Source organism: Taeniopygia guttata, chromosome 4 (assembly GCF_048771995.1).
Source record: "Taeniopygia guttata chromosome 4, bTaeGut7.mat, whole genome shotgun sequence".
Classification (NCBI taxonomy): domain Eukaryota; kingdom Metazoa; phylum Chordata; class Aves; order Passeriformes; family Estrildidae; genus Taeniopygia; species Taeniopygia guttata.
This window is the reverse complement of record NC_133028.1, coordinates 44,722,483-44,737,984: the sequence shown is the minus strand read 5'-3', so window position 1 is coordinate 44,737,984 and position 15,502 is coordinate 44,722,483. Positions and strand designations below refer to the sequence as shown.

Here is a 15,502-nt window from a genome sequence, read left to right as displayed (position 1 = left end):
CTGACAAATAATATGAGATCAAATCCAAGTTACTTATTTTCTGGGAATGTAGAGCTGTAGGAAAAGCCTTTTTTTCGTGTGTGCTGCCATCCGCAGAGCTCTAAGTTCTCCCAGTAAGCCCCTCTAGCACTTCAGATGTGTGAAACAATGCTGCTCTTCCTTTGTTCAATTAGAGCTGTGCCTGTAAAAGATTTTTTTGTATTTTAAAGTGGTCTGTTTCTTTATAAGCTTAGTCTAAGTCGTGTGAAGACTTCCTGTCTCTCTGGAGATGCTATGTGCCTTAACAGGGAGAGGAGGATTCACGCACTGGATGTAGAGAGTGGCTTGTTAGCCTGACAGAAGAAAATGCAGGCTGTCCTGTTTCACTGCACCAAGCAGCAGCTCTGTCTGAGCAGCTGCAGAGGGCAGGCACATGTGTGCCACCTTTTTGCCTCAAACAGGGCAAAGGGCTATGAATTTGTTTTTAATGACTGGCGCTGGGGGACTTCTGTTGTTGAAGGGCGTAGCTGGTATTCTGGGCTGGCCTCCCTGGCTGCAGCTCAGACGGGTGTAGCAGTTTCTGTTACAAGGGCCTGGAAAGAGGGACTGCTTGGAAAGCAGCCAGGGCAGGATCTAGCATACTTCAGAGCTTGAGGCCATTGCTGTAGCATCCCAGAATCTCCACGCGTTCAGTACCTCAGTGCCGCATAGGCATGCAATAAAATCTTGCCCCAGGTGACTTTTCAAGGCTCAAGAAAAAGGCCCTGGTTCCTCTCCCAGCCCTCACATTGGCTCTGGAGAATAAGTCTGTTTTTTAATGGATTTTCCGCTTTTGTTTTTTGACTTACCAGTTTTTAACTGCCATCAGTTATGAAGAGCCATGGCTGGCATTTCAGGTAGCATAGGAAAGCATGGGATAATAAACTGGTGACCTTTTTCAGTCAAAAGAGTAAAGTTGTGTAGCATGTCCACAGCTGAAATGAAAAGGTATAATGAAATGGAGCTCATGTAGAGCTTCTGCTGATTTTTGTAGGCCAGATGCAAGATACTTTTATTCTTCAGGAGGAGGAGGCCTGAAGCCATAACTGAGCTGTCCAGGTGTGCTGATGGAAAAAGGAGTGAGCTTGTCCAAGGGAAGCATTTCCTTGCAATGTACCAGTTTGGTCTTGTCAGATGCTCACAGAGAATCACAGACTAATTTAGATTGGGAGGGATGTACAAAGGTCATCTTGTCAAAACCCCTGCTCGGAGCATCTCTAAATAATTCAGGTTGTTTAGCATTCAGGCTGTTCAACAGAGCTTCAGTCAGTTCTGTTAAACATCACTGACAGGAGCACTCACTTCTCAGTTTAAAAGTAATGATTGATTGCTGTCTTCGCTCTGAAATTCATGGCCTGGCTTGATAACTGGTAGACAGTTATGCAAAACATCTTTGCTTGTAAATTCCAAAGCTGTTATTGCTACAGGACTGGCCAGTGGTCTTCTCTAAAGGTGTTCTTTGTCACTGGAGCCCGCGAGGCTGTGAGTGTGCAGACACAAACCCAGGCAGTCTGTCATTACCGTTCTTGGGCAAGCAGTCTGTCTGACCGGCTGGGCTGACTTTGCAGGGTTAAACAGAAAGAATGCTCATCACATCTTTTTACACTTTCATTCACAAAATCCTGTGCACCCACATTCTTGGATTTCCACCCCACGCTTTGATAGCTAGTTTCCGTACTGCTTCCCTAGTATTAACCAAAAAAGGTTACTAATTGCCTAGCTTACTGAATGACACCCTAATACCAAGCACTTTGCAACTTGATAATTTATTGTGAGGTAAATTATTTGTTAATGATTGTCTTTTCTTTGTCTGTCTGTACCATTGTTCCTGGGGCAAAGGTATGTGTCAATTGATTTTGCATCATGTGAAAGAAGTAAGTGTATTTCCTTATTTCACATTGTTTTGCAGGGCAGTTCATTCTAATGTGTAATTAATTTGCAAACAAAGGCAACCTACTTAAAGTTTTATTAGGCAGGTTGCAAAATATTCTTGATTGTAAGAAAATGAAATAATGTTTTAGGAATATCTTTGTTATTCATACTGTGCAGTAACAATAGGAATAGTCTGTCCTAGCATGATCTGAAAGCTACCAGAAGTTCATTCATCTGTTGTCCAGTTCCTTCTCTCTGGCACTTCTTCCTGAGAACCTTTGCAATTCTAATGAATGTTTTTCATTCTTGTTTCAGGGCTCAAGATTTCAGGTACAGGATGTCTCAAAATCTAGCTGTTTGCTAAAACCTACTTCTCTTGTAATAAGTTTTTTACCTTATCCAGGTGGTCAGAGTTTGCCACTGAACTTCTGCACACATTAGGGAGAATTCTTTGCATCTCACAGGGTAAGCACTTCAAGGGCCACTTTTTCCCAGCATAAAAAAAAAAAAAACAAAAAAAAACCCCAAAACAACAAAAACAAACAAACAGAAAATTGGAAAAAAAAAAGGAGGAAAAAAACCCAGCAAGGCATTCTAAGGTATTTTCTTGACTGCTGCATTGAATTGGTTTGTAATCAATCTCCATCACTCCATCAAGTGCTTGAGTTCCTGTGGCGATGTGTGTGTTTCTGGGTGGAGCAGGGAATCCTTTGTGCACAATCTTTTCTGAGTTTTACTAATTTTGAAAAAGAAAATAACAGGGTAGGTGGTGGGGAATGGAAGGTACAGCCCAGGGAGGATATTAGTACACACTGACCTGTGTACTCAGTCAGTAAAGCCTCAGGTAAGGCAGGCAACTGCTTCAATGCCTTTTCCACAGGGAGCTCGGAGAAACCAAAAAACCCAATTGATTTGATCAAAGCAAATGAAGACATCAAAAAGACAACAGCAGATGCTGTTCAGCAGTGATCAGCTTTTCCCACTGTCCTCAAAACGGTCTGCCCAGATGCTCCTACAATTGCATTGAAATGCCTATGAATGGATAACTTTGGGGAAAGATGGAAAACGACTTGGTATATTTTGGTAAAATTTTCTTCATATTTTCCTCTTGTCTTTTCTCTTTCCTCCCCTCCCTTTTGGCTGTTTCTGAAAGAGAGTGAATGTTCCAACAGAAATAAATGAAATCTTGAGACTTCATGGGAAAATCAAATGCTTTAAGCTTTTTGGCACAAATGCAAATGCATCAAACAGCAGAAAATAGATTTTCTTTCTTGTAATTTTACGTTTTGGTTTGTGATTTTTGATTTTTGGTGTAAATGCACATTTTCTCACTAGTGAATCTCCATTTTTCCCCCTTTCCAGATGACTCTGAAGATTCATGTTTGTGCTGGGAGAAGGGAATTCCAAGGAGATTGGTGGCCCTTTTCACAGAGTAAGCATTTTCCACAGGCGGGGTTATGCCAACCATTAAATGACTAACATGTAATTAGGAGGCTGGATACTTATAGTTGTCTTGTCCCTGATGCCAAGGGAGTCCAGGACAGCTGTGGATGAGTGAGCACCAAGGTAGATCAGGCTTGGCTGACCAAGCCATTTATGTCCATATTTGCTTTTGTGTTGGCTCTCAGGAGACAAGTGACTTAGCGTTGTGGACAGCGTGGTGCCTCTCCGCTGTGGGTTTTACTCTGAGCATGTGGTAGAAGGTGCAGCCACTCAAGGCAAGGCCTGCTGTAGGGATAAAAGCTGGACAGAAAGGGAGTGCTGGAAAAGGGAAATCTCACGCACTTCCTGTTTCACTGTAGCGAAGAACAAGTCTTCTCGCTCGGGCCGGTTTATCTGCTCACTCCATCTCTGCCTGGGGAGCTCTTTGATGAGGAGCTGATCGGAAGGCTGCAGTCTCCTTATCAACTCCATGCTTACCTCTGTTTGTTTTTATTCTGAAGTTCGTTCCCTCATTTTGCAATAACCCACAGGGTGCTGGGTGTTGCGCCAACCGTGCCTCAATGAAGGATCTTCATTCAACAGCTCTCCCTTCCCGTCACACCAGCCAATGCGACTCTTGCCTTTTCCAGCACCATTCTCTGCGCAGTCCAGACTTTAGTCAAGCCTTCATTGGCGGGCAGAAAGGCTACCAGGCCTACCGGGACCTGCCATGGGATCTTCAAAAGTAGGTGGCATGCTTGAACCTGGCAAGTTTAATTTGGAGGTGTAATGGTGGTAAAGGTACTGTCTATGGGAAAGCTTCAGGGCTTCAAGGACATAGATCCAGAGAAGAAATCTGGTTTTTCTCTTACCTTTGGTGCTCAGTGCTCTATCTACACCTCTTTCATCCTTTTAGACCTGGGGTACATCATGGATCTGTTTGAAATGTGCAGCCTGAAAAGGGATGATAAACAGAGAGAAAGCTGAAGAGGAAATTGCAGGATGAAAGGGTGGTTTTGGAGGTTGTGGTCTGGATGAAAAGAGTAACGTGACTGGAGTGAGAAATGCAGAAGGAAATCCTTCTCTAGCACAGCCAGGGGTACAATGATTTGCTGTCTGTTTAGAAAGATGATGTCGGGTTGACACTTATCTTTTCTTCCTTCTGATCATAATCTGCCTGCAGCAGGCTTTTATTGCAGCGGTGCAGAAACCAAGAAGCTCTTTAGTGTCAAAATCAAGTGTTGGTAATGTGATTTTTGAAAAGCATGGGGTTTGGTCAGGTGTAGTTGCAATATTTCCCCCAGGTCCTGCAAAAAATCCTGGTTAAATAAGTGATGTCAGCACAACTACATAAGGGGAACACTATTGGTGTTTGTCATTCTGGATTTAATCCTTGTATTTCAATGAAGAAGCCATAATTTCTAGGGAGTACTGAGTAGGTGGTTTGCATCAGAAAGTATTTCATGTAGTCAGAGATGCTGGATATCCTTAGTTTTGTTTTACCATAACAAAATTTCAGACATCACTGGAAAGTTCAGAGTATTTTTACACAAATAAGGTGTAACCCTCTACTATTGTCTATCGGATCAAAACAGAGATAGGGTTCTAGATATACAGGAAATGTCTTGGAATTTGTAATTTCTGTTTAACTCACTGGATTCTGGATTCATGTGGCAACAGGGGGATGCTCAGTTTGCCCTGAGTTTGTTTTTCGTTTTCTTGGCATGTCTCAGCATTAGAAGTATGACCTTGGGGACAAAATTCAAAAGTAATTGAATTATTTTTACACATTCTAATGATTTGGCAGGATGGTTGAATTTTTGTGTGTGATTGTTAAAGATTACAACATTAATCTTCTCTCTGTGTTGCTTTGGGCAAATGGCTGTGGATGATTGCAAGATACTACTTATTTTTTCCATCCTCAGTATTTTTAAAAGTTGGGGTTTTAAAATAATTTCAGGACATGCTGAAATAGAAACATTGTTTCTGGATGGACAAAACTTATTCTTTGTGCCCACTGAAGTGCTGTTCTCGTTTTGTGGAAACAATATCATTTTAGTCAATAATCCTGACTTTGCCAGGAGGCGATGAAGTTCATCTTTGGGCTCTGTGCTGCTCAGTAGTACCCTGCTCAATACTCAAAGATTTTCTGCCCTGTTTAATATCCATAACTTAAAAGCTAAGCTATTTTAACTGTCAGGTAAAGAAGAAATCCCCATCAGTTGTGATTACCAGTTTATTACATAAAGAGAGAAAACTAAAAGAGGCTTCTCTACCTAACAGAATTGAAAAACCTTTTTTTTTTCTCCTAGTTAGATGTAAATCTACTTGCCATGTCCTTGTGATATCAGCAGTGGTGTAAATAATTTTAATGACAGTGTGCTAGAGGGTAGTTAAATAACCTCTGAGTACACTTTGGTTGCTTCCTACTTAGGGAAGGATTTAATTGTTTGCATGGTTGTTTAAATTATTATAAAATCTAAAGTACATTAGGGGAAATCTGTGTTGGATATTTACATGTTTGGGAAGGGATGAAAACTGCCTAGTCTTAATCAAACCCCCTGTGTAACCTGTTAGATGTCCAGAGCTCTTTGCTGGGCAGGGATGTGGATCTGAGTATGGAGCTGTAAGCTTTGCTGTTTGAGCTTGTCCTCCTCTGCCCTAGTCCTTTGTAAGAGTGGAGTTTCACTAAGCCTTACCCAGGTCCAAAATGCCTCTTTTCAAAGCATTTCAAGCTAAGTAGGAACGTGTGCTCTGTAAAATCCTTCAGGAAGCAAACCTGCTGAGGAAAACTGGGTGGAGTAGACAGCCTTGCTGGTCTGGTCCCGCTGTTGTGCTGGGTCCTGCACTCTGGCAAACAGGGGCAGTGTCCTCTCTGCAGCTTCCTTGTGGAGATCTTCCCTGGCAGGGTGAGGTACAGAGTAGCTGGTGTTGTATTTGGCAGTCTAAAAGTGAATATGCAGGTGGAAATGCAGTGCCACTTGCACCAATTTGTCATGCAGTAGGTGGGCAAAATGAATGCAAATTACAGACTGCTGAGGTGTAGCAGGAAATAGATCCCAGCCCTGGTGCAAGGACACTCATGTGCCACTGGCATTAGTGGGAGTTTACCTCGATTATTGCAGGAGGCAGATGTGGTTACTGCATAGTGCTGAAGAGAAACCTATCCTGCTCAGTTTGTGCCAGAGCAGATCCTGAATTCAGGAAACCCTAGTGAAATACTTTTGCTTCTGGTACACACCACACCTGATTTGATTCATGGAATTGGAACCGTTGATGTTTCCTTGCTGATTTCCCTCAGTTTCCAGCCATTTAGGGTAGGAAAACTAGAATGAGACAAGACCTCCTCCTGAGCCTTAAAATCTTGTCATCTTCATTCCCTGAGTCTAGCAGCTTTCCTGGCCTCTGTTGTTCCTTTTAGAAGGTGTTTCAGAAGTCTTTTTCCCTTTACTGTTTTTTTTTCCCCATGCACTTTTATGATTGGGCATTTTGGGTCAGCATAAACTTTGCAAATCAAGGCATTCTGATTCCACCACATACTCCTTCCATGTTTGTGTTTTTTATTAAATGCAGATTCTCCTTTTAAAAGAAGGCAAGCTAACACAAAGCTTGGAATGGCTTAATTTGACATGCTTCTGATTCAAAACAATCTGAAAGCTTCATGCATTCTGTGGACAGATTTGGTGATAACAGGAGGACAGATTTTATACAGAATTGAATCCAGAAATTATCCAATTTCTCTGCCACTGGAGAGTTGTCTGGGGTTTCCATATCAGCTGAATGACCTATCTAGAGACTTTTCTCTAATTTCAGCAGCATTTTTCCAATGAAGAAATTTGTCCATCTCTGTTCAGTGAAAATACATTGCTAGATTACAGCATTTCACTGTTTATCTACCCAGCCTAGCAACTGTTTATTATATATTGTGGTTTAACCTCAAACAGCAGCTAAGTGCCATGCAGCCACCCACACCCCACACACATCACTCCTCTCCCGGTTGGATGGGGAGGATATTTAGGGGAAAAAAAGGTAAAAGTTTGGGATAAGAGCAATCTAATAATGGAACTTTATTATTATTATTATTATTATTATTATTATTATTATTATTATTATTATTATTATTATTATTATTATTATTATTATTATTATTATAGAAGCAGCAAAAAAAAAAAACCAAAAAAAAAACCAAGAGAGAAAACTGATGTACAATACAATTGCTTACCCACTGACCAATGCCCAGCCCATGCTACAGCAGGGAATGGCCCCTTCCTGCCAGCTTTCCCCCCATTTATATACTATGATGCTCTGTGGTATGGAATATTCCTGCAGCCAGTTCAGGTCAGCTGTCATGGCCATGCTCCATCTAAGCTCCTTTCACATCTACTCGCTGCCTGAGTGTGGAAAACTGAGAAGTCCTCGACTGACAGTGAGTGCTACTGAGCCACAACTACATCATCACTGTGTTCCCCACGTTATTCTCACACTAAGCCAAAAACATGGCTCTGTACCAGCTACTAAGAAGAAAATTAGCTGTATCCCAGTCAAAACCAGGACATAAAGTATAAAGCACAGAAATATGTATTATTGTCCAGAAATATAAGGATTTAAACTACAGAAGAAGGTGGATGCTTTGGGTCAGATTCTGAGTTGATATAAGCTGTCACAGATGCACACCAGCAGAAGAGCTGTATCAGATTTGCAGATCTCCTCAGGAGTGAGGGTAAATATAGCTTTCATGTACCAGAAAAAATATTTATTTCAGTAAACAAATTGAAGCACATCACTGTCCTATTGTTTATGTAGTTGTTATATTATATTACGTTGTAATGTAATATCACAACTACTGCTATAGTGATTTTTATAGTTTTTTTTTCCTTAAAGCGCCTTAAGAGATAGGTACTATACGTGTCCTAAAAGAGTGGTGAAATTTTGTCAATCTAAGCATGCCTTTCTTATTCGAAGGACTAAAAGCAGAAGATGTGTAATAGCCCACAAGAGATCATCTCTAGGTGACTGTTTTGGGTTTGGCTTTTCATCAGCCTGTCCTGTCAGCACCTTTCTTGAGCAGCCAGTGCCAGTGGGTGGGTGCCAAAGCAGAGCCTGCTCTCTCTTTCCTGGTGCATGCTGACTTGGCTGGACACTGCCTCTGACACAAAGCTCACTGCAGGTAATGGAGGTCCTCCACTGGTGTCCGAGCGTGCTTCCAGCCCTGGTGAGGAAAACCTTGGAGATTTTTCCCCTGAAGCAGACAGTTTGACTCCTAGATGGCAGTTTTGATTCTGCTTCTTTGCAAGAAGGGAATCTAAATTTCAGTAGGTAAAAGATACTAATTTCTTCTATAAACTAAGAGGCGAATGCATTTATGATTTATTTAATGCAATGTTTATCATTTATTTATTAAACATCCTTAAAAACCCAAGTTAGGACATTAGGCAATATTTTTAATTTTCCTTTGAGACTAACATTTTTCTTTTGTTACTCTTCTGTTACTAAAAGTCAAACATAATTAACTGTGTCCTTCTTATGCTTTCTATAATGCATAATGGGAGAGATTCCTCTGGCTCTGCATTCATTGGTGTGAGCTTCTTATTGAGGAAAATGTTCCTGAAAGGCTTCTTTGTGTATGATGTGAAGGAACTGAGTATGGAATGCAGGGCTCCAAATCACATACCACTGTTCAGGAACGGTCTCAGTGGGTATTTCTGGGAAAATGTCAGCTGTATTTCAGTTGAAAAAGCAGAGACAATGTTGGGAATTACTAGGAAACAAGGAGAGGACAAAGAAGTAAAATCATATGTCAGTGTAAACAATTCTATGGCAGTTTTTGTTGTTTCTCTTTGCCAGCAAATATTTCACTCCTCTTCCTTACTGGAAAAATCTTAATCTGAGACATGGCAGTCTTCTGTCAACAGGTGAAATCCAGTCCTTGTTTGCTGCACAGGCATGGTGTCCTGGGAAAGAGCAGAGTTCCTGGGGAAGAGGGATGGGCCACTTAAACTGCAAGCAGAAGGGACCTTGTCAGAAAGCCCATGGAGGTCAGTGGGGAGCTTTCATCTTCAGGTATTTGCTTCAGGCATAAAATTTCCACTTCTGCTCTGAAGGACTTCAGTGACTTTCCCAGTTGGAGTGTTTTTAATCTTAGTGTGCCTTTCAGTCCCCGTTCCCTCACTTTGAGCACATAGCTCCCATGGAGTAAGTGAAGACTGCTTGACTCTTAGTCTGAGAAAAATAAATTCACAGGGTTGAGCTTTTATCAGCTCCCTCCAGAGTGTTCAAGCCCTGATAGGTCATCACATGGATCTCAGTTGTTTCAGTTCTGGCATAGTTATTTCTCTTGTGTGTTCTGAATCCCTGTAAGAGCTGTTCAAGTTTACACAGTGGGACATGTCAGATAAAATCATTAATTTTTGGGGAATGAACCTTAGAAGGTACAAGAAAGCAGTAATAAAGTTCAAAGTTAATCAGAATAAAAAATTATCAGTTCAATAATCTTTGTGGATTTGTCTCACAAATATCTTTGAAAACCTGGATTAGAAATCCTCTTAGTCTGCAGCACGTCTATTCAAGATGTTTATCCACATAGTACAGCCTAACCAAGAACATTTTGCTCAAAAATGCCTTTTGTTTTTAAAACCAATTTTCATTTATAAAATAAACTAGTTGTGGAGGATAAAATTTAACAGCTGTTTCTTGTTTATATATGAAAGGAAGCAGGAAAGTTTAAGATAAATCAAGAAAAAGACATCGAAGTCCCAAACAACACCTCTTCCCCCTGTTTAGTAACTTTGTAAGATGAATTTTTCAAACAGTTTCTTGTTTGAAGAAATTCAGTTTAGGAGCTGCTGCTGAAAGCCCTCTGCACTTCTTTGAAATGATGTTCTCAAACAGGTTTCGTGAATTAGGTGAAAGTCATGTGTGTGAGTTGAATTACATGTGTGAGTAACTGCTGTGGTCTGGGGCTTCTGTTTGTTAATAAAAACTTAGAACTTGAAATAAAAAAAATAAAGAATAAGAGTTACGAAAAGTTTTACACTACGTACAAGAGAATGCTGAAAAGGTTTCAAATTTATAGTACTCTATTTAACTGTGTCCCAGCCATGTTACTTCTGGTCTGAATCTGCTGTTTCACTGATATGACAGGCAGTAATTTCTTCAGGCTCACCCTACTGAGGTGCAGAGGTGGCATTCAACCTTTCAAATGGGCTTCTCCAACCCAGCATTTTGGTTTGGGGCTATGCCAGGTTGATTAGAGCTGAAAGACCTTCCGAGTGTGTTCCTTCTGTGCAGCCTAATCAAACCAACTGCTTTTTAAATGAGAGTATATACAATATGACAAGAGTAGGTTGTCTTAAGTTAAATGCATTTTTGTGTTTGTTTTGTTGGCTTTTCTTGTAACTCAGTTTCATTTCAAATATAACAGACACATTTGCAAAGCATTTAGGCCATGCAAAAAGACTATTACCTGGAGTGAGGGGGAAAAATCCCAACAAACCATAAAACAACAAATGCATGTTGAACTCTCCACTGACTTTATGATTTCACCTAAAATCTGCAACTTAGAAATATTCTTGTTAGTGAAGTAGAGTCCTGACTATTTATACTTCCATATTTTTCATTTCTCCAGTCAAAGTTTTAAGGCAATTTTCATACAGTAGTCTCAGAAATAATTTTGGAGGCACTCATCTCTGAAATGTTAACAGGACTATTTAATTTCAGTCTTCGTTTTTTGGGGGTCTTTTTGGTTGGTTGGTTGGTTGGTTGTTTTTTGTTTGTCTGGCATTTTGGAGGTTTTTTTTTTTTTTGCTATGGAGTCACAAATGAGTTTTGACGCAAACTCGATGAGAGGTTAATGGCTGCTATCCAGGATAGCAGGAGGGAAGGAAACACTAAATAGGACATGCAGAACAAGTCAGAACAGATCCAAGTGACAAATTATTGCTCCCATTTTCATTCAATCACGTATCATGATATTTGGCCTGAGTCAGTTGTTTTCCAAGCCAAAATAATAGGATCATAATTGTAAGGCATAGCACTGGAATTAGAATGAAATATCAGGATCTGCTTTGCTATTTATGAGCCATGCACAGTTGCTTGCTGTCCCTTTCCTGCACCAGCTGCAAGGGTAACTTGCAATTATTTCAACTTATTTAAATGTATTTTAACTTCTGGCTCATGAGTTTGTGCTCTGGGAGTGAGCTGTGTGTACTTTATATGTGGGAGCTCACTGAGGCACCTCACATCCTGGGGTGAGGATCCCTGCAGCTGCTTTTCTGAGGTGGGCTGTACCTTCACCTGCAGGTGTGCATGTCTGCATGAGTGAGGTATCTGAAACAGAATGAAGGACCCTTTACCAGAAACAGTGGCTTCTTGTTCTTGGTTTTGAAATGGCTGATAATACAAAAATGGTTTTAACATTCTTAAGGTGTCTTTGAGTTTGTAGACAAAGACAGAAGTTGTAACTAACTCTTTTTTCAGGGAGGTTTTTTTTTTTTAATAATACTGACTGTTCATTGGGTTTCCATGTGTTAATTTTGATTAGTACCCAGGTAATTAAGAGCACAGCAGAGAGAAGCATCTGGTGAGGTTCCTACTCACATATCTTTGCCCTTCCCTGTCATTCTATGACTTCAGCAAATACTGCTTAAAGAAGTACTTGCCATTGTGTTTAGATTCAGTCTGAATAAGACAGGACACACAGGCTGGCCCCCTGAAATATCTTTGTCTTTTTTGTTCAGCTCTGTTTTGAAGGCTGAAATGGACTGAGCAGCTGCAATAATGTATAGATATATACTATACAAAGCATGGGGTGATTTTTACCAATTTTACTGCACAAAGCAGCTTTGGGAGCAAAGGTGCCAGTGTGTCTGATAACTGATTTGCTTAACCAATTGAAAGCTGTATACATTCCTGTGTGAAACTTTACCTAGCTGAAAAATTAGTTTTGGTCTTGCAAATTTCTAGTTGGGAGTCACTTGAGAATCTTAGTAAGACTCCTATTTGATTTGACCCTAATAATACCTAAAACTGTCAAACCTGTCTGTGTTCTTTGACTTCTATCACACCCCAACACCTATTTCAAAATAGCCTTGTGTCATGGTTTCATTTTTAAGGGTGTTGGATGAGAAATCAATTAGTATTGCTGGGAAGAATCAAATAACGTTGAAGGAGAAAACTTTAGATTAATTTTTTAGGGCAGAGATGGGGGCCTTAAATAAAAAAGGATCTCTTAATAAATCTCACCTTGTTCTTATTTTTCCCTAGAATTCATCAGTCAGCCATCAAAATAAGACAACTTGAGCCCTGGAAAATCGCAGTAATCGTTATTGGAACAGCAGTGGCAGCAGCTATCACCATTGGTCTCCTAGTTTATTTTCTGGCATATGGTAGGTTTTGCATAATGTGTTACTATTCCTATGCTTAGTGAATTTCCTCTGTGCCTGTTGTGCCAGATGACTCTGTGAGTTTTCACCAGTCTGTCTAAAGCTTATTTGAGGAAAAAACACGGGTTTCTCTAGAGCTCTCTTTCCTTCCTCATTTAGCATCTTTGCAGATCTCCTAGGAACACTTCCTGCGGTGCAGGGTCATTTAGGGCTGTGGTTTCTGTTGGTTTTCATTTACTTACACTCATTTTACATTTTTCTCATGATCTACTTCCAGGATGAAGTCAACACTCCCTTACATGAGTGGCAAACAGCTTTCTGCATGTCTCTCTGGGGTGTTTCTCTGTTCCCTTTCCCTGATCACTAGCAGCTTCCTGCCAGGGCTTGGTGTTGAGTGCACAGGCCAGGAAGGAAAGTAACTGAGCAGCAAGGTGCAGCTTGTGATTCTGTGTGAGCCTCAAGTGTTGTTGGCTGGCCAGAAATGTCACTGCTGGGAGAACTTGGGTTAGATCACCTAACTGAACCAAGTGATTGCTCCTAGCTTTTGGAAGAAATATTTGAATGGGTTGGATACAGGTGAAGGCTCATCCACTCCCTAGATGTCAGGATATCAGTCAGTGCCAGGTGTTTCTCTAAAGTTCATTCATCTTGGTACTTTGAGTATTGCCTGTTCCTCTTCTTTCCCTTACAGATCAGAAGCTGTTCTATTACAGTGCCAATGTAAAAATCACCAACATCCGGTACAATACTGAATTTTCCAGACAATCCTCAGGAAGGTTTAGAGACCTGAGCGAGAGGGTTGAGAGACTGGTAAGTTTGGATCATTGTGCCTTTCCATTAAGGACTGTGTGATAATACAAGAGTCATTACTGTGGACAGCACACTCGGACCACAGGGTCTGCTGTACCCTCAGTCCTGGGGATCATAGGATCACAGAATACTCTCAGCTGAAAGGGTCTCACAAGGACCATCAACTCCAGCTCTTAAGTGAAATGCCCATACAGTGATTGAACCCACAACCTTGGAGTTTTTAGCAAGAGGCTCTAGTCAGCTGATCTAATCTCATCATTTGTGTGTGTTCTCTTTCCATGCCCTGAGCCTGGCTTTGTGATTTATGTCCCACTGTCTCTAAGGAAAGCATTCTTTTACACCCTCTTCTTTACAGGGTGGGGAACTCTACCTGTTTGGCTGTTTACTGTGTGTTGAGAAAACACACACAAGCCCTTTTCCTGCACCTTTGGTATGTTTTGTTGGGAAACCCTCCTACAAATAGCAGAGGTTGCTGAGTGGCTCTCAGTCATACAGTAGCTATGGGAATAAATAGACACATTGCAATTTCCTTTCTTGTTTTCTCTTTGAGACACTACCCCAGAGATGCTAATTAGAGTTCAACTTTATACCACAATAAGCATGTGATTGTGCTTGTATCTTTTTGTGTTTCATTCATCAGAATCCGATGTATATCTCTTACCTCCTGTTTGGCAACCATGCACAGGTACCCATTTAATAGGACAATGCTTTGCCCCCCACTACTATGTAATTTAGGGCAATGTCACCTGTCCATAACAAAATGTGAGCTGTGCTGGCCATTGCTCTGGAGAAGTAGGGTGATGTGTAAGGACTTGGCATCTCTTCACAGCTCCAGTGCTGAGGGCTTCAGTGATCTTAGTCATCCTCTGCTCTGTATGTGTCTGTTCTCTTTCTGCCCTCTTTGTCTTCTGGAACCCATACCAGATTTCCCAGGATGTACCTCTGGTGCATATCTGTATGTATAGAGTCTTACACAAGCTGTGTTTGCTTAGGTGCTACCACTTTACAGCTATTGCCTAATAATTGCAGGCTTTTCACCTTATGATGTAGGACCTTGGAGAGGGAATGTTCTCCCTGACCAAGAAGACACTGTGTATTGCCGAGGGGGAATGAAGGCAAGGACTGAGAAGGGGTCTGAGGAATAACACATCATTGAGTACAGTTGTATCCCTTCCTCCCACACTTCATTCCTTCTTCATTTTTTTTTTTTTTTTTTTAATATGCCTCCTTTGGCAAAGAAACACTGATTTTAGGTAAGGATTTCTTTCAGACAGGGTCCAATGCAATCAGATTTCCTCTGAGCATGGCTATAAATTTAGATGCCTGAATGGAAGCCAATGCTTTAGAAACCCCATCTTCTGTCTGGGTGTTGAGCATTCTGACAGTAGTGACAGTAAATACCAGTGCAGGTTGAGCAGTGAGAACCATTATATCAGGGCATGTTAATTGTACCTGATAAGTAACACCATAACAAACATACACAGAACTGTGCTTTCCTTCTTTCATTCCTGTAACTTTTCTTAAGAGCTGTCCTTAATTCAGCCATTAAATTCTATGTGCCTCTTTGAAATTTTATGAATTCTTTTCTTATATAAATTGTCTCTGCCATAAGCTTGACTTTTATGGTTTTAGCTCCAGGTGTTCCATTTAACAGGGAAGTATGAGATTGAGAATTGTCCGTTACCTTATTGAAAGCAACTCCATACAGTAATTAAACAATGTGTTCCTTGTAAGTCTGATTTTATAACAGCAAAACGCATCTTGTGGTGATAAAAATCAAAGTAATCTTTCCAGAAACATGTATCCTCTTGATATCTTGAGAGACAGCTTTCTCAAGACATTTGCATTTTTATTCTCAGCATCTTCACAGCAACTCTGTGATAGAGGAGGAGAGACTTGAATTCTTTATCACATTTTCTAATTTGTCTGGATTTACAAAAACACTTTGCAGTCTTTCCCTGGCTGGTTTTGGATGTCCAAGCCTTCCCATTGTCACAGTA

General features: G+C 40.7%; 1 protein-coding gene across 2 annotated transcripts in view; it reads left to right on the top strand.

Moving 5' to 3' along the window:
- The first annotated feature begins 2,430 nt into the window (after positions 1–2,430).
- LOC100220634 (transmembrane protease serine 11E-like) overlaps positions 2,431–15,502 on the top strand; it is a 43,095-nt gene continuing 30,023 nt past the window's right edge. Inside the window, exons 1-5 of one of the 2 annotated variants that reach the window (XM_072928499.1) lie at positions 2,431–2,973; positions 3,253–3,322; positions 3,864–4,057; positions 12,574–12,695; positions 13,384–13,502. In XM_072928499.1, the coding sequence (XP_072784600.1) occupies positions 3,269–3,322; positions 3,864–4,057; positions 12,574–12,695; positions 13,384–13,502 (489 nt within the window). In that variant the 5' untranslated portion in view covers positions 2,431–2,973; positions 3,253–3,268. Of the gene's footprint in view, positions 2,974–3,252; positions 3,323–3,863; positions 4,058–9,223; positions 9,348–12,573; positions 12,696–13,383; positions 13,503–15,502 lie in introns of those variants that run through there. The other variant, XM_072928500.1, reaches the window with a different exon arrangement.